A 26249-nucleotide genomic window follows, 5' to 3' on the forward strand; every position below is an offset into this window, starting at 1 on the left:
TTTTATAAGAATACCATTATTGATTGGAGGGCCCTGGAGGAAATGTAATTGCAAGACTTAAGTGTACAATTAAGCATATTATATTGTACATATATAGCTATATATTTATGATGTAAATATAGACTCTTTATATTCTTTGATTAGAATGCAATACGCTCATCTTCTGCTTTTCATGCTAGAACATGCTCTGGGGAAATGTGTAGCAAAGGTTTTTTCATATAGTGGTTCCCTAATATGATCTGAAATTGGAATCTTTCTGATTAACATCCACAGTGATCCAACAATAAAGAATGGCTCTGGGAGAAGCTCAAGTTCTCAGAGATTTGCCTAAGGATCTGCAATGGCAGTATGTAGGGATAGGGGATATAGACTACAATTCAGTCTCTTCTTTTGACAGATGACAGAGGGAATTTGAATTTCATCCCAAAATTAAAAATAACTACAAATTCTTTAACCCCTTAATGACCAGGCCATTTTGCATGTTAATGACCAAGGATTATTTTTTGTTTTTACCCAGTCACATTCCAAGAGTCGTAACTTTTTTTTTATTCCGTCGACATAGCCGTATAAGGGCTTGTTTTTTGCGGGACGAGTTGTATTTTGTAATTGTACCATTTTTAGATGCTTAACATATTGATTAACTTTTATTAACTTTATTTTAGGAGAGAATTGAAAATAAGCAGCTATTCCAGGATTGATTTTCACGTTATAAATTTACGCCGTCTACTATGCAGCGTAAATAACATGTTACTTTTATTCTATGGGTTGGCACGATAACGGGGATACCAAATATGTAAAGGTTTTATATGTTTTCCTAAGTTTGCACAATAAAAAGCCTTCTAGAAAAAAATTACTTGTTTTTGCATCATCGCATTCCAAGAGACGTAATTTTTTTATTTTTCCGTTATTATGGCCGTATGTGGGCTTGATTTTTGCTGGCAAGGGTGTAGTTTTTATTAGTACTATTTTGTGGTACATAGGACTTATAGATGAATTTTTATTACATTTTTATGGGGGGAATGGGAGAAAAGAAAGAATTTTGCCGTTGTTTTTTTTGGACGCCGTTCATCCGGCGGTTTAATGAATGTGTTCATTTTATTGTTCAAGTTGTTACGATTGCGGGGATAGCATATATGTGCATGTGTTATTTGTTTTGACACTTTTACTAAATAAAACCACTTTTTGGGCAAAAAAAGTAGTTTTATTTGATTTTCACTGTAATTATTTTTTATTTTTTTTCCACAAACTTTATTTAACTGATTTACATTTTTTTTTTTAGTCCCACCAGGGGACTTTACTATGCGATCTGCTGATCGCATATATAATGCTTTGGTATTCTTAGTATACTAAAGCATTATTCTGACAGGCAATCTGTTAGGTCATGCTTCCAGCATCGCCTAACAGGCATTTGCTGAAGGCAGACCTGGTTGTCTTTGTTAGGCCCCCGGCTGCCATGGAAAACCGACGGCGACCGGAGGCGCCGATTTTGTGACAGAGGGAGCTCCCTCCCTCTGTCAAACACATTAGATGTCGTTCTCACTATTGACAGCGGCATTTAATGGGTTAAACTGTCGGAATCGGAGCGCGCTTTGATTCTGGCAGTTGCAGCAGGAGCCAGGCTGTGTATTACAGCCGTGCTCCTGCCGCTGATCGCGTGGGTACAGTGGCAGTACCCGCGCCATCACAGGACGGATATATCCGTCCTCCTGCGCAAACTAGCAGCTGCTGAGGATGGATATATCCGTCCTTCGGCGTTAAGAGGTTAAGCTTAAATTCAGTGACAAATCTACAAGTGACTTATGTAGCAGATACAACATGCCATGCAACAAGATTATAACATATGGCATGGGATGCAGATAAATAGAAAACATGGAGGTAATGTACATAGAGATGGGTGTTGTGAGAACGCATGTCCCTCCCAGTAATACATGCTGGATGTGAGTTCTGTTTGTCCAGGGTGCTGCTGCCTTCACTAGCTCTCATGTATTAGCACAGCTTCATTCCTGTACTGCTTTTACCTTCTACAGACACTGATGCTGAGGAGTGTGTCATTTCCCCATCCCTGCACAGACTACACAGTCTGCCGTGGGTGCTCTTGTCTCTCTTTACAAAGACACACAGCCTGTGTGATTCACCCCCTCCCCCCTTGCAGACTGCTGACTATGCTTTCACCTCCCCTTTTATAAATTACAGTGTGATTTGCAATCCCTGAAGATTTGGATTGATGCATTCTTCCCCTCTCCACACTCTGATCTACCGTGTACAACCTCCTCCCGTTTCTACTGCTAACACCAAGAGAAATTAGGTGGAGAGAGCTGACAGAGCCCGGAGCAGTGTGCTGTTGGATCTAAGTCAGAAACAGCAGCACAGTCAGCTATGTACAGGAGTTACACAGGCTTTACAGCAGCAGAATGGTTGGAGATATTTTATAAAGGCTATTTCGAAAATTGCTCTATTTTGCACTTAGAAATCGAATAAATAATTTTTTTTTTTAAATTCAGTGCAAAGATTTTCATAGTCTTTAAACTGTTTCTTACGTTTGGAAATACACTACAGTCAAAGTCAATTTTGCAAATGTTGCAGAAGCCTATGCACTTAACACATGCTTCTATAAATGAAGTTCAGAGATTTAAAGCCCTTTCTTTGGCTAGGACTCAGATTATGCCTGTAAATCAGCTTTGTAGCTATCGGTTCGATTGTAATTAAAATGTGCTTCTATTTAATTAAATTACACATGTCTACAAATGGCAAATACTGTTTTATAAGCAATATAACCGACAAGATGTGCACCAAAAAAACCAAAATGTTAACAAAGCTGAATCCCTCCAAACAAAAGCAACAAAACCCAAAAAATAAATGCAAGCGAGAAATGCTCCTCAATTGCATTTTATTTACTCCAACCAAGTATGTCATAGCTATAAGGGCTATTAAGTTGCCCACTATCTTTAATGTTCAGGGGCCAGGACAGCTTTGGTCTGCCAAGAAGAGTTTAGAGTTATTTTATTACCTCTGTGCATCTTTTAATAGTTAAGTAGTTGTAAAGTTCAGGTTTCCTCGATTTCATCTATGTTACTGCTCTGTTGTCTGTAAGGGCATGGCCCCACGTGGCGGATTTCTTCCGCAACTGTCCGCATCAATGCCGCACATAATCTGCGTTGCAGATTCTGTTGCGCATCTGCTCAAAATGTGCAGTAAATTGATGTGGATTAGCCATTGCGTATTGAGGTGAAAGTACTTCCCTTCTCTCTATCAGTGCAGGATAGAGAGAAGGGACAGCACTTTCCCTAGTGAAAGTAAAAGAAATTCATACTTACCGGCCATTGTCTTGGTGACGCGTCCCTCTTTCGGCATCCAGCCCGACCTCCCTGGATGACGCGGCAGTCCATGTGACCGCTGCAGCCTGTGATTGGCCTGTGATTGGCTGCAGCCGTCACTTAGACTGAAACGTCATCCTGGGAAGCCGGACTGGAGAAAGAAGCAGGGAGTTCTCGGTAAGTATGAACTTCTATTTTTTTTACAGGTTGATGTATATTGTGATCGGTAGTCACTGTCCAGGGTGCTGAAACAGTTACTGCCGATCGCTTAACTCTTTCAGTACCATGGACAGGGACTATTTACTGACGTCGCCTAGCAACGCTCCCATAATTACGGGTGCACACACGTAGTCACCCGTAATTATGGGTGCACACACGTAGTCACCCGTAATTATGGGTGCACACACGTAGTCACCCGTAATTACGGGAGCCCCATTGACTTCCTCAGTCTGGCTGTAGACCTAGAAATACATAGGTCCAGCCAGAATGAAGAAATGTCATGTTAAAAAACCAATACGCTCCGCAGCACACATAACATGTACATGACATCTGCGGACTTCATTGCGGAATTTAGAATCTCCATTGAAGTCAATGGAGAACTTCCGCAATGAGTCCGCAACCAGTCCGCCACACGTCCGCAACAACCATTGTATGCTGCGGACACCAAATTCCGCACCGCAGCCTATGCGCCGCAGCAGAATTTTTCCGCATTGTCTAAACGAACACTACTAAAAAGCAGTGGAAGGCAATGGAGAAACGGGTCCGCTGCGGATTAACGCTGCGGAGTGTCCGCAGCGGAATTCCAGAGCAATTCCGCCACGTGGGGCTTTGCCCTAAGACTCGTGAGAAGATGTAGTCGTGGCTCTCAATCGGGACATGGATTATCATTTATCTACTGATATTTATAAAAGACCAATATGTATGTATAGATAGGAGAAAAACAAGTGCAGCCTTCGGGACACAGCACCTGGCAGGTAATTATTTCAGAAAAAGTGTGTTTTTCTTAGGTATACGTTTTATTGTCACTGTGTCCTGAATGCTGCACTAGTTTTTCTCCTATCTATTGATTCCTTCTACCAGGGCACATATAATTCAAATGAGGGATAGCAGCGGGTGCTGTGTCTGACTGGATTACTTTGGGCCCACCAGAGGAAATAATTATTGGGGCCCACCCGTCAGCTATATTGAAATAATACGACCATTCTTAATTGTGTAGTAAAACGTGTGAAGTAAACCAAAGACCAATATTACCACCACATAGTGACCATATAATGGTAGACACCAGTCCTACACAAGCGCTCTGCATACCATGTAACTTAAAGGTGTTTTCCCATCTTAGACATTTATGGCATATGCACAGGAAATGCCAAAAATGTCTGATAGATGCGAGTCCCAACTCTGGTACCTGCAGCTATATCTAGAACTGACCGCAGAATCCAGACGGGGACCAGTGGAGTGAGGGTCACGAGTGCGCGCAGCTCTCCCCAATCTGTTTAATGGGAGTTACAGAAACAGCCGAGCAGGAGCTGCTTGGCTGTATCCATAACAACCATACAACAGAATGGAGAGAGCTTTGCGCACGCGCGACCCCCACTCCACTGGTCTCCGCCTGGATTCTGCAGTCAGTTCCACAATATAGTAGCAGGTACCAGAGCTGGGACCCGCGTTTATCACACATTTTGGCCATTTCCTGGGGATATGCCATAAATGTCTAAGGTGGGAAAACTTTAATACAATACAGCGAAATCCAGTGACTCACCAGTGATGTCTTCTCAGATTGGAGTCGCTCACCTTTCCTTTTCTTCTTCATCCAGCCCAGATTGCCCTGACGCCTTCTCCCAACTTCAAATCGCCTCTGCAGAATTTGAAACACAAACATCTTTGGCTTATCGCTTTTGTAGCACCTCCCTGCCCTCTTCAAAACTCTCACCATCTATAGTGCCCCACATGGAAATAATGCCCCCTTGGTGCCACACACTATAATAGTACCACCTTTAGGCCCCACAATAATAATAGTGCCACACACAACCTCCTGTAGATAGTGTCACACACAGCTCCCCCTCTTGTATAGTGCCACACACAGCCCCTTCTCTTATAGATAGTGCCACACACAGCCCCCTCTTGTAGATAGTGCCACACACAGCCCCCTGTAGATAGTGCCACACACAGCCCCCCTCTTGTAGATAGTGCTACACACAGCCCCCCTCTTGTAGATCGTGTCACACACAGCCCCTTCAATTGTAGATAGTGCCACACACAGCCCCTTCTCTTGTAAATAGTGCCACACACAGCCCTTGCAGATAGTGTCACACACAGCCCCCTCTTGTAGATAGTGCCATACACTGCCTCCTCTTGTAGATAGTGCCACACACAGCCCTCCTCTTGTAGACAGTGCCATATAGCCCCTTCGTATAGTGCCACACAGCCCCCTAGTAGATAGTGCCACACAACCCCCCAGTTGAAAGTACCACACAGATCCTGCTAGTAGATAGCACCACACAGCCCTCCCCCTGTATAGTGCCACACAGCCCTCCTAGCAGATAGTGCCACACAGCCCCCCTAGTAGATAGTGCCACACAGCCCTGCCCCTGTATAGTGCCACACAGCCCTTCCCCTGTATAGTGCCACACATCCCCCCTAGTTGATAGTGTCACACAGCCCTCCCCTGTATAGTGCCGCACAGACCGCCTAGTAGGTAGCGCCACACAGCCCCCCCCCCTAGTAGATAGCGCCACTCCCCATGGGCATTGCTAGGGTTTTAAAAGACTTAGCTACAGGGCCCCAGCAGACAGTATCATACATGATAGGCTTAGATACAGGGCCCCAGCAGACAGTATTACACATAATAGGCTTAGATACATGGCCCATAGACTCAGGGCTCATTCAGACGAGCGTGATTCTCGTCCATGTGCGGTGGGTTGAAACAGTGCACAGCACACAACTCATTGATTTCAATGGGGCTATTCACACGTGCATGAGTATTCACACAGCGAGTGTCAGTTGCGTGAAACTCACTGCATGTCATATGTTAGTGCGTTTTCACGCACCTAGTCGCCCATTGAAGTCAATGGGTACGTGAAAACCACAGACAGCCCACAGACGACATCCATGTGCTGTCCGTGTTTCACGCATCAATTACATTGAAAAAAAAGTGCTTGCAAGTGCGTGAAAAACACATGCAACACGCAAAGCACACTGATGCAAAACGCAACGCACACGACCAGATTTACGCACGTAAATCTGTCACGCTCATGTGAATGTAGCCGTAGATACAGGGCCCCAGCAGTAACTATCCTTGTACTAACCCTCAGGGGCAAATTTGGCATTTCTGGGGCACCAAGCAAAGTTATGTCTCAGGGCTCTAATCAAAGACACCTGTAGAGAATTTCCCACACAATGTCCCCTGTATATAGTGTCACAATCCCCCTGTATATAGTGTCACAAACCTCCTGTATGGTTCCACATACAGTCCCCCTGCCAAACATCCCCCTTGTAGACAGTGCCATGCAGTCCCCTGTAGGTAGTCCCACATACCCACCTTGTCTCAGCACACAGTATCATACATAATAGGCTTAGATACATGGCCCCAGCAGACAGTATCACACTCAATAGGCTTAGATACATGGCCCAGCAGACAGTATCACACATAATAAACTTAGATGGGGCGCACACAGTGACCACCGGGACTCAGCAAAGGACTCTTTATGGGTAAGATTATCCTAGTTATCCTTATATTTAGGGTCTGGTTTAGACCCACTACTTCCATCATCTGATGCTTGTTCTCTGGACCATGCCCTCCAACAGTATCTAAGTATGTAATAAGATCTAACTACTATATGCTACACTAGTGATAGTTTTACTGTAAACCCATACCTAAAGGGTTTACTATACTTACCCTGGCTCTCCTGTTGTGTCTCTATGTAATTTTTTTATTGAGTTTCTCCTATTTACATACCCTTTTAAATGTTTGTTATTGTGCATATTTAAATAAAGTTTTGTATTGACACTTTTCGATAATAGATTGGCTACAGACTCTGTTCTTTCCTTGTCTATATAATAAACTTAGATACAGTGCCCCAGCACTCAGTATTACACATGATAGACTTAGATATAGGGCCCCAGCAGTAACATATGTACATCCCCCTAAAATAAATGTATGTGTGTGTGTGTGTGTGTGTGTGTGTGTGTGTGTGTGTGTGTGTATATGTATGAGACAGCATATCTGTAGCACTCTGTCCCCATAGCTATGGATGGGATTAGATACAGGTGCTCAGCAGTCAGTATCACACATTATAGACTTAGATACAGGGCCCCAGCAGTAAGTATCCTTGTACTAAAATATGTCCACCCCCCCCCCCAAAAAAAGTGTATGCATGTATGTATATGTGTGTATATGTATGTGTGTGTGTGTGTGTGTGTGTGTATATATATAGCACTCTGACCCTATATCTATGGATAGGATTAAATACAGTGGCTCAGCAGGCACATATCACACATGATAGGATTAGATATAGGGCCCGGCTCACTGACATTGCAGCTCATCACTACAGATTATTGGGTACTGGATCGTACCCAGCTCTTCCCGGTACCCCTGGTGGCGGTGGGTACAGGGATAATAATGGGGGGTTAAGGTTTGCCTCTGCACCGCCGAACACTAAGCCTCGGCTTAGTGATGGACACTGTCAATCAGCCAGCAGCCATTACTAAGGCGGTAATAATAAAGTTTAAAAAAAAAGACAAAGACATAGAACAAATATTTTATTGAAATAAAAAAAAAAACACACAACCCTCATTAAACATTTTCTTGAAAATAAAAAAAGCCATTATTATCATCGAAGTAGTCCTCGAATCCGACGTAGTTCAACGACTGAACTTGTAAAAAAACACAAACACGAAAAAAAAGGCTTAGATACAGGGCCCTAGCAGACAGTAATCTTATGCTGTATAAGATTACGGTCTGCTGGGGCCCTGTATCTAAGCCTACTATGTGGTAAGCTTAGATACAGGGCCCATCAGACAGGATCAAACATGGGCCATGTATCTAAGAATACCATGTGGTAGGCTTAGATACAGGGGCCATGTGGGACATGGTCTGTTAGACCCTGTATCTAAGCTTACCACAAGGCAGGCTTAGATACAGGACCACAGCAGACAGTAATTTTATACTGTATAAGATTACTGTCTGCTGGGGCCCTGTATCTAAGCCTAACGAGGAAGGCTTAGATACAGGGTCCATGTGTGATACTGTCTATTAGACCCTGTATCTTAGCCTACCACAAGGCAGGCTTAGATACAGGACCCCAGCAGGCAGTACTGTTACACTTACCCTCCTCTTCGCCTCCGGGTGCAGCGGATGTCCCAGTGGAGGTCCTCCGGTGGGCCAGTCCTACGCTGAGCGGGTGGCCTAGAGAAATACTGTCACTGTATTAATGCAAAGCAGTAGCGTTTTGCCAATACTTGCGCAACAAAACTAGGTGAGTAGACCAGTTCACCATGCACTGTTACCTATATATTTTTAAAACCGTATTACCTTAGAGGAGCGCCGTTTTCCTCTTCTCTCCTTTTTCTTTTCCTTTCACATCCAATAGGTATATGATCTATTCAGCATCCAAACCACTCTGTAGACCTTCATCAAAGTTATTACACATTAGATGATGAAATTCCTCTTTATGGGGAAGAAATGGCTCCTGGCTCATAGTGAAATGTGTTTTAATACATTGCTGTTTTTATTATTAGGAGAAGTTTGCATACTTTAGCATCCATTCCGGATTATTATGGGGGTTCCCATTTATTTTTTTCATATTATTTATATATTAATTAATAAACTGAAGATATCCTTGTTGTAGGCAGTTCACTCCTTGCTTCTGGTATTCTTGAACCAACCAATCAAGAATTAAATCTATTTTTCGCTCCCACAGGCGGTTGACCGCTGAAGAAGCTAGACGGTGGGCTCGATCATTCGATCTACTCTTGTCTCATAAATGTAAGTACGGAGAACATATGATGTAAATGGCAGGAAAGCTGCATTCTATGTATTTGTTTGTGAAGATTCTGGATCCTGGTTAAGCTGACTTTGTTGATTAAATTATACCATATTGTCGTAAAATGTTATACATTTTGTGTGATTTTATTTGTATATTACTTATCTGCTATGTATTTCCATGACATATAGATGTAGCACAGCCGTGTTTGTTGTTTGGCATAACGCCTTGTTAAATCTCTCAATTTACAAATGACTTTATAAATCCCTAAGGCCTAATGCACATTGTGCAGAGTTGTGTGCAAAGAGACTGTACAGAAGCACATGGAGTCTCTATGGTTCCATATTCCATAGCACAGGCTGCCATATGTCGCCTCCATATGGAGCTGTATTATGAAGATATTTTCCCCTGGCAGCATGCTTCTAGAGGATAATATCTCTGTAATATGGCATCCTATTGAGGCAAGCCATAAGTATTTATTTATTCCTGTATGTTTCCGTATGAAATTGGATGCATACAGAGGTACAGTAGGGCCCATAGACGTCTATCTGTGCCACGTTATGACTCCTTATAACTCAAAGGTTGTAGGAAAACATCATATGGTAGTGTGCATAAGCCACGAGTTATCATGATGCACACACAATATAAAGTGTAAAGAAATAAAGACAGATTCAGTTATGCGGCATCTGCCAGACGATAATGATAAAGGGTAAGGCCACACGGAGCAGCCCTGCGACGCAGCCAACAACTGCGCCGGCACCATGATTGGCGCGTCTGTCAAAGAGTCAGCTAATGGCCACGCGTTATTGCAGGTAGAGCAGACCTCTACCTGCAAAATTGTGCGGCCAGTAATTAAAAAACCTTTTATGGCCGCATGATTTTGCTGGTAAAGGGTCGTTTTACCCGCAATAACGTACTGCCGAACATGGTGCCAGCGTGGTTGTTGTCTGTGTTGCTGCCAGGTCAGGGCCACACCGTGTAGCATTACTCTAAGAGTTAGGCTACCGTGGGCAACCTCGGACGTGAAAAACTGCAGTTTCATGGATCCCCTATAGACTAGAGTCTATGGAGGGATTTGTGTAGCATGCATTCATCGTCTATTGTTCCTGTGTTGTTACCAAAGGAAAGATTCATTTCTTTTGATCTGTGGCGCTATAACATATAGGTGGATACCAATACAGAAGTAGCCGCCATGTTCAAATGCCAGAGCTCAATAAGGCAGCAAGTTTTAACAACGGCTACATTCACACAGCAGTATTTTGGTCAGTATTTTGAGTCAGAATTTGTAAGCCAAAACCAGGACTAGAAAATGAAGAAGAAAGTATAATAGAAAGATTTGCACCACAAAATACTGATGCAGAATACTGACCGAAATACTGCTGTGTGAAAGTGGCAAACAGCTGATATTAGGCCTGAAGTTTATGCTTTTCAGAGGAGATTTGCTGCTATGTATTTGTTGGTTTCTATGAAATATGAGTGTTTAGGATACAACATTAAAACCCCTTCCCTCCGCAGCCAATTTCCGGTTTATCATTTTAGTTTTTTCCTTCCTGCCTTCCAAAAGCCATCCATTTTTTATTTTTCCGTATACATAACTGTATGTGGACTTGTATTTTGTGGGACGAGTTGTAGTTTTTCATGGCCCCCTAAATGTACCATATAATGTACTGTGAAAATGAAAAAAGAAAATCGATGTACGGTGAAATGGGCAAAAAACAGCAATTCTGCATATAATTATTTTTCTTGTTACAGAGTTCACCGTGCGGGTTAAATAATGATATATTATAACAGTTTTGAATTTAGGGGACTTCAACCAGCGATCATTGGATCACTTGCACTATATTTATATTGTATATAGTCCCTCTAGTCTAATTGAACCAGAGGTTGTTGGATCGCTTGCATTACATTTATATTGTAATAGTTCAGACTTTTACGGCAATATGGGTTATGGTCTCTTTTTTTTTTTAACATTACCCAAGGGGGAAAATGGAAAAGTTTTTTTTTTTTTAACTTTTAATATTTTTTTTTGCACATTAAAAAAAACAACTTAATTTCATTATTTTTTTTTTATTTTTTTTTATAAGTCCCTCTAGGGGCTTAAACAAGCAGTCATTGGATCACTTAAACTATATACTGCAATAGACAAGCTCTTATACAGGGCCTAATATTAGAACACAGATGGCAGACCTGGTAGCCTTCATTAGGCCCCCAGACTGCCATGACAATTATCAGCACCCCACGATCACGTCGCGGGGGATTGCGATGGACTGTCCTCTTCTTTCTAATGGCTTAGGATGCCGTTGATGCTATTGACAGCAAAATCTAAGGGGTTAAATGGGCGGAATCTGAGTGATCTTTCATTCTGCCCGTTGCAGTGAGGTGTTGGCTGTAACATAACCGCTCAGCCCTTAAGCCCGTTCGATACAACCCCTTAACAGCTGTCACGTACAGTTACATGACATTGCGTTAAGGGGTTAACGAAAGAAAGTCTAACAACCAGGACCAGTGATAAGGACATGTTCCCTTGAGAGTAGACTATTTTAAAGAAGCCTTATTAATGCTCAAAAAACAGGTGCAGAGGGGAGGAGAGTTATCATATATGCTTACATTTCCACCATTAGTTTCTCATTATCTCCTCATTAAAGGCTATGTAAACCTTTGAAAGCAATTTATATACATATATATATATATATATATATATATATATATATATATATATATATATAAGGACAATCAGTGCGTTTTGTGCGACTTTATAATTAGTGTTTATTAAAAATGATTTTTACTTTTTGAGATACAACTGCTCTGTATTCTGTATACAGAGCAGCTGTATCTTGCACTGAATCCTGTACCACGGGACTGACGGCTTCTGTGTCAGTGGGTCCTGTGTGTATCTGACTCACAGGATCCACCCGTTATCCATCACATTTAAGTTCCTAACTTAGATGTGATCTATTACATGTGGATCCTTCTTGTCAGTGACACGCAGGACCCACTGACATTGAACCCATCAGTCCCACGGATCTGACAGATCCAGGTTTTAGTGCACGATACAGCTGCTCTGTATACAGGATGCAAAGCAGTTGTATCTCAAAAAGTAAAAATAATTTTTAATAAAAACTAATTATAAAGCTGCACAAAAAACACTGATTGACCTTTTTATATATATATATATATATATATATATATATATATATATATATATATATATATATATATATATATAAAATGCCTTCGAAGGTTTACATAGCCTTTAAAATGGGTTTGTTCTGATGCCATCTTTCCTTTTACTCTATGGAACACGGGTTAACCTGTGGGCAAATGTCTTTAATTTATTATCATTTCATGCTTCAATGCTCTATCATTCAGATCTTACGTATTACACTTGACTACTTGCATGTTACACTTGAATAAGATAACATTGGCATTTTAATGACAATCAATTTAGAAAATATAGCAGACATGTGACATGACGCATGCAGAAATTGAATGTAACATACCGTGCTTCAAGTAATAGCGTGCATACAGCTGTGTCAGACGGTGTGAAAATAATAGTTCCATACACTACTCCTGCAATAGTGCTATAAAATGTGCAAATACGGTGGATTCTCCCTTGCCCAAACAATCATGGTCACGAGCACGCTCACTCATCCGGAGATTCAAGGTCAAGCATATTCACACATCCAGACACCTAGGCGTAGGCTCATCAATGTCTTCATGAAGAGTGAAAAGTCATAGCCTATAGTTTATAAGCGCTAAGGGATGTCTTCAATGTTCACTTTAACATATGTACGGCTGTGCAAAGCCCAGGAGTCAAGTTGTCAGTGAGGGTAGAAAATTGCTGATCGCACGTGATTTTTTTGGGTACTACATTATTGGGGTCCACAGTTATTCAATACCCCTAGTATTATATCAATATTACAGTTCCTACTGTAGATTATTTTAGATACTACTCCCCTGAGGCTTTCATGAGCAGAGCAAAATTTCACATTTTGGAATAAGTGTTTTGTTTCATAGTCTACCTAAATATATTTTTTTCTCTATTGCATGACACAAATTTGAGCTAATAGTTATTTTTATTTTGTAGGTCTTAGGGCCTGTTCACATATACAGTCAGTTTTCCGTTGTTCTGCTCCGTCAGAGGAGCAGAACAACGCAAATAACAGAAGCTCCGGTTCCGTAGAACTATTGACTTTAACCCCTTAGTGACCACTAATACGCCTTTTCACGTGATTCACTAATGGGCTTTAGGCTAGGCTGACACCTTTTCACGTCAGCCTAGTCTAAGTCCTGCACGGGTCTCCCGTGCAGGCAGGAGCCGGGGCTCTGCTGTGTGATGACAGCTGAGCTCCTGCTCCAACGCCCGCGATCGAAGTTTACTTCGATCGCGGCCGTTTAACCCGTTAAATGCCGCCGTCAATAGCGACTGCGGCATTTAACTTTGTTTACAGAGGGAGTGCGCTCCCTCTGTCACCCATCGGCGGCCCGTGAATGCAATCGCGGGTCTCCGATGGGGTGTCATGGCAGCCGGGGGCTTGATAAAAGCCCCCAGGTCTGCCCTGGACATATTCCTGTTAGGACGCGCCGGAGGCACATCCTAACAGATTGCCTGTCAGATTTACATTGACAGGCAATAATGCTCTGGTATAAAAAGTACAGTAAAAAAAAAAAAAAAAAAAAAGTACACATATGTGGTATCGCCGCGACCGTAATGACTCCATTAATAAATTTAATATGTCATTTAAACCGCAAAGTGAACATCGTAAAAAAAAAACGCAAAAAACCATGGCGAAATTGCAATTTTTTTCCATTGCCCCCCAAAAAAGTCATAATAAAAATGAATCAAAAAGTCCCATGCACCCCAAAACAGTACCATTCAAAACCACGTCTTTTCCCGCAGAAAACAAGCCCAAAAAATCACTACATTGATGGAAAAATAAAAAAAATACGGCTCTTGGAAAGCGACGATGCAAAAGCAAATAATTTTAGTTCAAAAGTGTTTTTATTGTGCAAAAGTCGTAAAACATAAAAAAACCTCCACATATGTGGTATCGCCGTAATCGTAACGACCCATAGAATAAAGGTAACATGTTATTTATGTCGCATAGTGAACGGCGTCAATTTAAAAACGCATAGAACAATGGTGGAATTTCAGGTTTTTGTTATAATCCCCCACAAAAAGGTTAATAAAAGTTAATATAAAAATTATATGTACCCAAAAATGGTGCCATTAAAAAGCACAACTAATCCCGCAAAAAACAAGTCCTCATACAGCTATGTAGACGAAAAAATTAAAACGTTATAGCTCTTTGAATGCGACTATAGAAAAACGAATAAAATAGCTTGGTCATTAGGGCCTAAAATGGGCTGGTCACTAAGGGGTTAATGGTCTCCATTGGGGTGACCGTGGTTTTACTGGAAACATTAGCGCAACATGCTGTGCTATTGTTTCCGATATTTTCGGCCGGATTTGCAATGGATGCCCCTAACGGAGCCTCAAATGCGGATGTGAACAGGCCGTTGTGTGCGGAAAAAAGGTTAATTGGTTCAATCGATAATCTTTGCCATAAAAATGAATCACTCTCACAGCTACCATTCATGAGAGGGTGGGTGCTTAGTATTATCATTGCACACAGATATAGCGTCTATAAGATGCCAGTCACAGTTACGTGTAGTGCACCATGCTGGCTTACAGCCTATAAGTGGCAGTACTTTGTGTGGTGCACTTTGAAGGTGCTGGGCAGCCCACCTGATGTAAGGGTATGGGTGTGACTAATAGGCGGTAAGCCAGCATGGTGCACTACACTTAGCCGTGTGACTGGCACAATTATAGAAGCTTTTTTTGTGCGCAATGATAACACTAAGCTCCTACTCTCCTCATAAATAGTAGGTGTGAGAGTGGCTGTTCATCAACATTTTGCATCTGTGCAATGTCCCTCTATGTAACATTGTGGCTTGTCTGCATTCTGTTCGGAACAAGTATTAAACCTGCCCTTGTATACGTATGGCCTTTTATGTGATTTTAATAAAATTTGATTCATTTTCTGTGAACTGGCCATGTAAAGCACATATTTTTTTGGTTCTCCAAAGTTAGAGAAGCTCTTTTTAGCTTTTTCCGCTCCGGCTAATATATAAGGGAATATGAAAATGTCTTTCCTAAACCAGAAATCCGAATAAATTCAGATTATTTAACTTGTCATTTTACCCTAACAACAGTAAAAACCACCAACATCTATTCAATAAACTGACTTTAAGGATGCTGATAAGGAGAAGATAAAAAATAGCCTTACAGAAGGTGAACTTTTTTATGAATGTTTTGTTATATGGTGATTAATTGTAGGATTTTTTTCCATAGATGGTCGCTCTGCATTTCGTGCCTTCCTACAGACTGAATTCAGTGAGGAGAACCTTGAGTTCTGGGTGGCCTGTGAGGACTACAGAAAAACCCGCTCAGTGAACAAACTGCCTGCAAAAGCTTGTCGTATTTTCCAGGAATTCATTGACGTTCAAGCTCCCAGAGAGGTAAGCTAAGATAACCATCATGTGGTTATGCTTCCGGGTGTTTCAGTAAAACAAAGACTCCATGGTTTTTGTTTACTAGGTAATAGAAATATGAAATGCACAACGCAATCTGTGAAGTTAAGAAAGTTTCAAAAAGTTTCCAACGCTCAAAAACTTAGCTACTGTCTCTGGAGTTTAATGATCACACTTCCATTTACTATTTTTGTCTCATTCAGCCCTGGTATTTCACTCGAACAACATACGGTAGATATTTTTAAATGGAGGCAAAATATGGCAACATGACCCATTGGAATAATTCAGTAAGATGGCCAGAAATTTTAAAAATAACCAATGAGCAACATTTTCATATGATAAGGTCATTACATTCGTTTAAGCATATTCCATCTATTCAACACTGGTGATTCAGACGTTGAATAGGTCTTTTGAATTGACTCGCATGAATCATAAACCATTCATTTTCAACTAAGGCAAATATTTAGCCCTCACATCTAGACACTAGAAGGAATTTTTTGCAATCTTCTGAAAGGAAGAGGTAATTGTAACAGAAAGCGAAACTGATGCGTTCCAAATATGATAAAGGTTTTGAGGAAATTATAAATGGATAGGTATAACTTCCTTCAAATATCTTCAGCTACAGAAGCTTAGTGGTCTGTAGATTTAGATTTGTGGAATTTCTAATGTAAGACATAAATAATGGATACATCATTTAATTAGATGAGCTGTTCTATATTTCACATGCAGTGGAATAAATTTTGGAAAAATGTGTCCAGAATTTTCGCCCAAGTCATAATTTATCATACAAGGTCTTCCAACTAATTATCTTACCCTACAAGCAAATGAGAAATAGAAAGGGGAGGTTTGTTTTTCCAGAAACAGCATCACTTGTATCCAAAGGACATGCCTGGAATTACATCTCAGTTAAATTTTTTGTGAATTTGGCTAATAAAGACTCAGAAACTGTAATACCAGACACATCCCATGGACAGGAATGGCACTGTTTTTGGAAGAAAAAAAAAAGCTGTTTTTCCTAATCTTAGGCAACTCCTTTCTTTAATACAAATCTCAATTTCTGAAAAACTTCATAAACATTTACACACATGTGTATAATAATATTAGCAGCTAGTTTTACCACCAGCACTTTTATAAAATGCTGACTTTAGGTTGATTATCCTTAAAGAGGCTCTGTCACCACATTATAAGTGCCCTATCTCCTACACAATGAGATTGGCGCTGTAATGTAGGTAACAGCAGTGTTTTTTATTTAGAAAAACAATCTATTTTAACCAAGTTATGAGCGATTTTAGCTTTATGCTAATGACTTTCTTAATGCCCAACTGGCCGTGTTTTTACTTTTGACCAAGTCGGCGATATATATCAGAAAACTGGGAACAATTGCAAAGAGTAATGAAAATGTAATTAAGTACCCATGGTCCTCAGCTCAAACCTTTATATGTTTCCTTGTTGTTCAAAAGGTCAACATTGATTACCCAACCCGAGAAATTACCAAACGAAACCTTCAGCACCCTACTTTGTCTTGTTTCGACCTTGCTCAGCTGAGAGTGCGTAGCCTAATGGAAAGGGATTCCTACCCAAGGTTTCTACGCTCACAAATCTATAATGACCTCCTTAGCCACACTCAGAAGAGCCCTTGTTAGTCATATCAGTGGCTGCAGAGACACAGTTATCAGATGTCCATTCCAAGAAGGACCGTCTTGCACTATGGCCAGGAAGACTGAGATGATTCAGTTATGACTGCTTAAGACAATACAGCATCTTCACTGCCAATGCAATCTCATCTTCATCATCATCTGTCTATCCTTAACGTTACTTTTGGATGTTTATAACAAAAAGAAATCTACCCTACATATTGAAGATGGAGAGAAGACCAAGCAAGAACAAAGATGGGCAGATCACATACAACAGAAGGGAAGGTCCTAAAGCCACCACATTAAACATGTTCCTAACTTGTTTATACTGATTACGGTAGCAAGTTGTCTTAACTTATTTTTTCACTTTAGTGTAACTTAATCATTGTGTCCGCTACGTACATCTGTAATTAGTGTATTCCTCACGTTTGATTATAATCTCCCACAGGAGATGCTAAACATTTTCTTTGAGTATAATCAATAACATTCTGTGGAAAGACTGGCTCTTATGGAAGAAGTGTAGCAGCGTTAAATAAAAAAAACATTTCTAAGAATATTACGTTAGTGCAAGAAATGATTCACACTACAAACTGTTACATGGAGGTCCATTATTTAATCTTCCCTTCCGGTCATCAATTAGCTTAACTAGCTAGACGTGGTTATTTACATGGTTATTCTAGGAAATTTCTCATTCTCTGTGTGACCCCCAAGGAATATGACTTCACAAGTAATGTATGGAATATTTAAGCAATTGATATCTAAAATACTGATATTGCAAAAAAATAAAAATAAATCAGAGCTGTAATTCATTCACACTATAAAAAAAAAAGATATAATGACACACTATTCTGCATTTATTTAGGTCATTTATGCTTTGTGCAGTCATGTTTTGTGCCATGTTCTCGACCAAAGCCAACCCTGCATTACGCTCTATTATACAAATAAGAGATAATAAGGAACACAGTGCTAGGGATAGATCTCATCCGCCACATGAAAGCTATGTACAATCTTGTTTTTTCTAAGAAACTGGAAATATACAGATATTCGACAATGGGGTAATACAATTTGGAGATTTCATTGAAATGAGATCAAGGATATTTCTAAGAATATTGGGAGGAACATAGTTAAGAAATAAATTGAGTTTTACAGTTATGGTGCACCAAAAAAGCTTTTGATGTCCATAAATTATATCATTAGATGTTCGCCTCTCTATAATATTTTAAAACAGAACAGTTCATTTATTTTCAAAGATGCAAATTCGTGCCCAGTCATAGACTAAAAATCATAAACCGGTAAGTGTGTGACTTAAAGGGGTTTTCCGGTTCTAGGAAAAATCCTGAGAATAGGCCATCAATTTATTAGAACTAGAAAAAAACCTTTATGCTGGCCATACACATTCAATAGCTATCACCCTTGAGACCCCATAAACTTGCAAGCTTTGTCAAGTGTCTATGTATGGGAGAAGGGAATAAGCTGCTGCCATATTGAAATTGACTGAGAATGTAAAATTCCAACATGCCCGATCCTTCTTTCCCCGACATCTGCATTAAAGGTGTGGTCGGACGGGCTCTATACGTATTAGATTATAGGTTGACTTTGATGTAATGTGAATGGCCAGCGTGAGGCGTCGATAATGTTTATGTTATTTAATGCCATAATGCTCGAAGTGAAGTTGTGTGAATGGCAACTAATATCTGCTACAATTACTGTCAGTAACAGTGGGTGAAATTTACCCCTAAATTTACCACTAAACAAGCTGGATATTAACTGATATATGATTATAGCACCCACTTTACTGTGTATATAAATCAAACCCTGGCATATTCAACGGATTCTTTAAGATGGCAGGCAGTGCTGTTATATTCCTGTTATACTCTGTACAGTAATTAAAGGGGTTGTTCAAGATTAGGAAAAAGGGTCTCCATTTTTCCAGGAGGAGCACCACTCTTATCCACAGGCTGTGTCTGGTATTGCGGCTCAGCCCCATTCACTTGAATAAAAGCAGACCCTTTTTTCTAATCTCTAGTCTTTTTATAGACGCACACTCATATACTGTAGACAAAGACCTCTATGGACAAATCCCATGCCACAAGTATATTTAAGCAATCAATCCAATCCCAAAAGCTGCAGTTCTGAAGATCAGAGTTCAGGGACCACATTTTAATTAAGAGAATATTAGTAATTTAGGACACCCACAGAACCCCTTTTAAGTATGTGATGCTTTCATATTGTCATGTATTTAGCTCATAACCTTATTCTCTGTTTATAGTATGCAAGTATTGAATAATTGTACTTTTCTGTTAGTATATAGAAAGCACAATCCAAATGGATGAATATACCTCATATTCTGCTTGCGCAATATACAAAATTCTAGGTTGCGTTCACACTTTTTTTTTTTTTTTTTTTTTCGTAGGATTCTATTAATTTTTACGGAACTCAAATTGGTGCCAAAATGTATTTTTTTACAGAATCCCTCATAATCAGGTTCTGTTTTTTTTATTTTACCTTTGAGGTCAATTTGTGACTGATTGAAATAACTGATGAAAATTGCTGCAAGCAGATATCAAATTGTTATCAATTTCAGTTCAGAACAGTTGCAGATAAAAAAAAGAAAAGAAAAAAAAACAAGAACAAAAGACGCGTGTGAACCAAGCCTAATATGGTCCTATTATTCATGTCCTCACTAATGGATTTAAAGCAAAAATTGGAACAAAATTTAACTGCAGGTATCTTGTAAGGGAATCATGAAAAGCATAAGAGTGGAGACAATGAACAGTATTAGGCCTGGTTCATATGTTAAGTTATAGCTGTAGTTTTGAAAGCGTTTAACTTGTGGGAATGGATCCCATACAAGAGAGGAGGATAAGGCATCTCACAGGAAAGCTTTAGGCAGGGGCTTCACGGCAACAATTGGTCACGTGCAAGTTATAGCACAATCGCAGTATTAACATGATGCAATGTCTGTGTTTCCCTTATTGCAGATGACCTTCTGACGGTAACAATGGTGTACGTACCATAGAGGCAGACCATGCGGCTGCTATGGGTCCCTTAGAGAGAAGGGACCAGCCTTGTTTGTTCAGTCTCTTGCTATTGGCTGGTGAGAACTTTGCAGGACTCCCCTCTCCAGAGTAAATACATTGTTAGCAAACAAGGGGTAGGAGAATTGGTCCAAGAGCATGGTGGGCAAATAATTTGGCACTTCTGTCCTGGGTGGCAAAACTGGGCGCTATTATGGGAGCCCATTTTAATCTGTGCTATGAAGCTCCCTCTCTTTTAAGTATGCTACTGTTCTGAAACCTTTTTCCCATAGGGAAACATTGGGGTTGCATCACAGTTGTAGTAATCCTACAAATTAACTGTGATTTGTGCATAAACAAACCTCATTATATTCCCCTTAATAATCTTTGTCCATTCCTAGGATCCATTCCTGCTTTATTTTTATTTTTAAAACTAACTAACATTGTTGCTAAAATGTTATTTTTGATCCTGGCCTTATAGGAACAAATTTTCTGTAAATCTAGAGAAATAAAATTAGTAATAGATATACCCTCATGGTAATACTCGGGAGTGTTAGTAAAGAGAGAATAATCCATAAATTGATGTTTGATAATTATTGATAATATGATGATATGTTTTGCATTTTGCACATGTATCCTAGTAATAGTTTTTCTAAAGAAAATAGAAAAATGAAAAAAGTTCCAAGTTAGCAGAGCACTTCAAGGGTGTCCAGTGTGAAAAGAAAAAAAAAAAAAAAAAAAAACCGGGAAAGTTAAAAACAAACCCTTTATAGTCTTATCCTGCAGTCATTCTCCCTTCTATATATCCCCTACTTCTTACATATATTATGTAGGTTAAGGGAGTATAACTGAAAAATCAGACTACACATGGTTTGTTTGTAGTCTGTAACCAAGGAAACACATAAATCAAAGGGGCTGTGCGGATGGGAGTTAATTCCCTGTAAAGTCGAAGAGAAAGCATTGTTTACCTTAATTTTCTTCAGGCAGATCCAAACCTATATTGTTCAAATGTGTGCAATACGTTTTGATCTGTTGGCCATTGACTTCCATTCTAAAAATTAGATACTTAAATGTATATATGTTTTGTGCTTTCCTGTTGTTTTTAAAAGCATTGCAGTATGCTTTTCAGTACTGTCATAATAAGGTATCTTGAAAAAGTATCTCTAGAGAATTTTAGGTGTATATGCTTGATGTAGTGGCCAAATGTGGTGTGACTAGAGCCTAATGTACAAGGTTTACCGGCAGAGTTGTATAAAACCACAGATTGAGGCATCATAGTATGACAATGACTTATGCCAAAGGATAAATTCAGTAATGTATTTCTGTTACATAAAAAGAGACTCGCACAGAGATTTGCACTGTTTGTAGTTTTCACAAACAATATCTGCTCCAAAGTCATCATTATCTGTTATGTGACATGTGTAATCACCAGGTACATGCAACATTTACACTTTAGATACTGAAGCATCAATGTTGCACAATGTATAGCTAAAAATGAACTACAAAGAAAAAATACTAGTAAGGCTATGTTCACATCTGCGTCAGGGCTCCGTGTCCGACGTTCCGTCTGAGATTTCTGTCGGAACGGAGCCCTGACTGACACAAACTGAAACCAGAGGTTTCCGTTTCCATCACCATTGATTTCAATGGTGACGGATCTGGTGCCTATGGTTTCAGTTTGTCTCCGTTGTGTAAGGGTTCCGTCGTTTTGACGGGATGAATACCGTAGTCCGGTCATGGAAAATCCCTTTAAGCAAACTTAATTTTTACCACAGTGACCATGTCATTAAAGGGGTTGAAGGAGATTGGAAAGACATTCCTGCTTTCTTCTAGAACAGCAGCATCCTTGCTCATGGGCTGTGACTTGTATTGCAACTTTAAAAAGGTTGTCTTCCCAAAACAAGTCAGCCACACATTTGTAGCATTACATGCCGACCATTCAAATACATTGCAGTCCATGTAACGCATAGGCATGCCGGGTCTGCAAGGGCAGGAGCTCTCCTTTCTGGCCGATAGAGTGGAATCCGGTGTGGGTAACCCCCTATATGATGTCCATATGCCCTTATGTTGTGGTGAGACATCCCCTTTAAAAATGTCATAGATCTTCATTTTCCTCCTTTACTTCCTAACTGAAAAAGCAACTTCTAGTTGCCTTATTATTTGCATATCCATCTTCAGTTGCGACTGAATGCATTGCTTATATGGGGCAAAAAGTAAAGCGTGAATGACAAGTGTTTGCTGTAGTTGGTACTTGACTATTATATTAATACAATCCATTGTTGTCTATTTACCCCAAAACAGTGCATTTCTTCATACTAATGGCAATATGTAAAGTCCAAATTGGCCATATCAAAGGCTGTCATTACTTTTTTTTTTACTTTTGTTACTATGTAACTTTTCATCAGTAACTTCCATTTCAAAGATGACCAGCTTAACCGGTTTAAGTTGGGTGTGATCCAGGTCTTCCAAAGAACTTGATGTCACTCATGTAAAGACTGGTTCTGTGACATGAAAGGTGAGGGGATATCGATAACATACAGCAGTCCGGTAGGGATTGCAAAATATACCACTCAGAGGATTGTGTAATCTTCCTTATATAAAATGTGTGAACCTGCTCGTACCATATTTCCTGTTGCACTTCTTGTCATCTTTTTATATATCTGTGTGGTTATTCATAGCCTTTTTAAATGGCATTTGGAAATTTTCTGCTGTCAACTTCCGTTTTTAGGTTTGTTCACTGGTGCGTTTTAACTGCCACCATAGCAACATGTCTAGTGCCCTGTAAAGTGATGATTCCCTGCCAGTGCCGACTGGTGTAGTCTGGGTATGTTGAGAAGCTACGGAATATTAGCTGTTGTTCCATTTTTATTCCTATTTGCAAATAACATCTATAGACATAATGGTAACATTTGTGTACACTTTCTTATATTATCCACCATCTCCATACTAATGTAACCCTCAGTATAAAATACATGAATTCCTCTCCCGACATAGTGACCTGAACCTAAACGTACTATAATAGGTAAATACTTGTGAATTGAATGTCTATCAGTGTTCAGTGTATAGTAAAGAGTGAACCACACATGGTTCCATAGTTTCCTTTGTCTTTTTCTTGTCACTAATGTATGAACGTAGTTAAAAATGGAAACCATGACTAACCAGACCTAGAATAGAAACTATCACCTACAACATATCATTTTTTTTTAAATTCTAGTTTTAACAGATGTTTCCATTTTTGGTTCGTAAATGCCACCGTAATAGAATTTTAAAATCTGTGACTGCCAAACAAAAAGAGTTACTGTATCCTTCCTTAAAAAAGTGATTTAGAAAAAAATAAAAATATATAAAAATAAATTAATAATAATTAAAAAAAAATAGTAAAAAAGACAATTCTACAATTTTGCCCAATAATGACTAATAGTAAAAGCAACTGGAAATAGTCATGTAAGTGGAGATAACATTGCTAACAGGATAGCAATTTAGTGGTTTGAGAGAAAGCGTTCTGTTTAATTCTGAGCCTGAGAGTTTTCTATGTGGTTGAAGACAAATTGTAATTGTAACAGTATGTGTCTATGTCTATGCTTACCCTAATAATCTACCCAAATTCAGATATTTGAAGAGATTCAGATAGATATGATTATTTCCAGTGTTATTAGTATTCTCACCTCCTACACAAAGTAGTTTATGACTATTTTTTGTCTATCATATCTATCATCCGGGTTCCCTACATGGGATGTTATTCTGACATAAAGAATACATTTTCTTTTATTTTAGGGTCATCATAGATATTCATTATTTGTTGGACAAAAATGTTTAAAGTAAAGGGGGTTTTACACTGGGCGATTATTGGGCAGACGAGCGTTTGTATATAACGCTCGTTGCCGATAATTGCCCTGTGTAAACAGGGCAGCGATCAGCAGATGAACGAGCAAATGCTCGATCATCTGCTGGACGTATCGTTTTAAAAAAGTGAAATATTATCGTTGTCGGCAGCACATCTCCCTGGGTAAACAGGAAGACATGCTGCCGACATGATAATAATGTATGGGGACGAGCGATCGGGGTAACGACCCCTCATCCCCATCCATAGTTCCGTGTGACAGGAGCAAGCAAGCGGCGATCAATGATGTCCCGTTGATCGGCGTTCGCTGCACTGGTCGATTATCCACCCTTGAAAACGTTTTTTTTTCTAGATTCTGTTCTGATTAAGTTCTTACTTTATCTTAATAGGCATCAGAGCTCTGATAGAGAGATCCAAGTATACTGCTGTCATTACGAGTAGGAGTTTAGCAGCTTACTACATACAATGCATACATTGAACTCAATAATAACCCAGTATGCAGTAAGCTCACCTAGTGATGGCTGAGGGCAGCAGGTATATTATCATTTAACTCTATGCAGGGGATTTGTAGCTCTATAACAGAAAAGGAGCTCGACCACTAATAAGATATGTTAGGAAATTAATTTTGGACCTAAAAATTAAATGATGTTAAAAGGTGGAGATTCACTTTAAGTGATCAATTACAAATGCTGAAAAATGTAGTAATATGTACGTGAAAACTCAGCCAAACTTGCAGGTAGTTTCTATGGTGCAGGGTAAGATGAGAGACCAATAGACACATCTGCCACTTCTTATTACAGGGAAAACAGAAATACAATTTTGGATAAGGATATAGCGCCATTCTGCCAACAAATATCTAAAGTCTATAGAAAGCTTTAATGCAATAGGATTCATGTTCACAGCCTATGTAATGCCACTACAGTGTATTGTATGGGTAATGTTATATGTTAAATCAATGTGTCTATACTGATGTATTACTTGTATTATGGCCTTTTGTTTACTTGTATTTGAAGAACAATCAGAAAAATATATACAGAAATACTGTAAATGGCATATGACTGACTCCCTGATTTCCATTTTCTGCATGCCTCACATATTTCTTATTTTCTGGTCTACCATTTTTTGTAAAAAAAAACAACAAAAAAAATTATAATAAAAAAATTATAAATTATACAGTGAGTACCATTTTCTTATTATCCCGGCAAATGATTACATTTCTATTAAAGACGATAAGGGCTCATGCACACGACCGTATTATGGATCTGTGTTGTATGGATTCATAATACTGAGCTCTTGGACTGCTATGGGCACGTACATTCTCCAATGCATGTCATATTATGGTGTTATTCTACCCTAGAAGCATTGCTTCTAGGTGGGAATATGGTGCCTCACGGTGGCACCATACAGCGGCGTATGTAGGGACTATGGGTCCTTAAACGTAGGCACTCTGTGTGCCATCTTACAGGGTCTGTGCACATAGCTTTGGCTTATAGGATCTTTGATAACAGCTTGTTCGTAAACTGGAAATAAAGGGGACCTGTCACCAGTTCAGGAAAGCCTAATTTCCTACCTCATGTCATAGGCGCTGTCACTTTGATGATGTCAGTGTAGTTTGTATCCCAATCCGTTTTTTACTTTCTGATTTATGAGCCATTTTCTTATTATGCTAATTAGGCTATACTAGCCAAAGAGGTGGTAACGCTGAGGTTTCCCCAGGGGCGGTGTCTGTGTTGGCTGTACGATGCTGTCTCAGGTTCTATCACGAGATCACGCTGTGCAGGGAAGTGGAGACGCTTTGTGATGCTGTTAGGACAGTGTCATACAGACACTGCCCCCAGTGAAACCTCAGCGTTACCGCCCCTTTGGCTAGCATAGCCTAATTAGCATAATAAGAAAACGGCTCATACTTCGGAAAGTAAAGAACGGAT

General features: G+C 39.8%; 1 protein-coding gene across 1 annotated transcript in view; it reads left to right on the plus strand.

The window, feature by feature from the left end:
* The window catches only part of RGS8 (regulator of G protein signaling 8), a 40103-nt gene extending 14611 nt beyond the window's left edge, over positions 1-25492 (plus strand). Inside the window, exons 3-5 of the mRNA XM_075833129.1 lie at positions 9233-9297; positions 15651-15817; positions 17290-25492. Coding sequence (XP_075689244.1) covers positions 9233-9297; positions 15651-15817; positions 17290-17472 — 415 coding nt within the window. The 3' untranslated portion in view covers positions 17473-25492. The remainder of the gene's footprint in view (positions 1-9232; positions 9298-15650; positions 15818-17289) is intronic.
* The last annotated feature ends 757 nt before the right edge of the window (positions 25493-26249 follow it).

Source organism: Rhinoderma darwinii, chromosome 7 (assembly GCF_050947455.1).
Source record: "Rhinoderma darwinii isolate aRhiDar2 chromosome 7, aRhiDar2.hap1, whole genome shotgun sequence".
In the NCBI taxonomy this organism is placed as follows: Eukaryota; Metazoa; Chordata; class Amphibia; order Anura; family Rhinodermatidae; genus Rhinoderma; species Rhinoderma darwinii.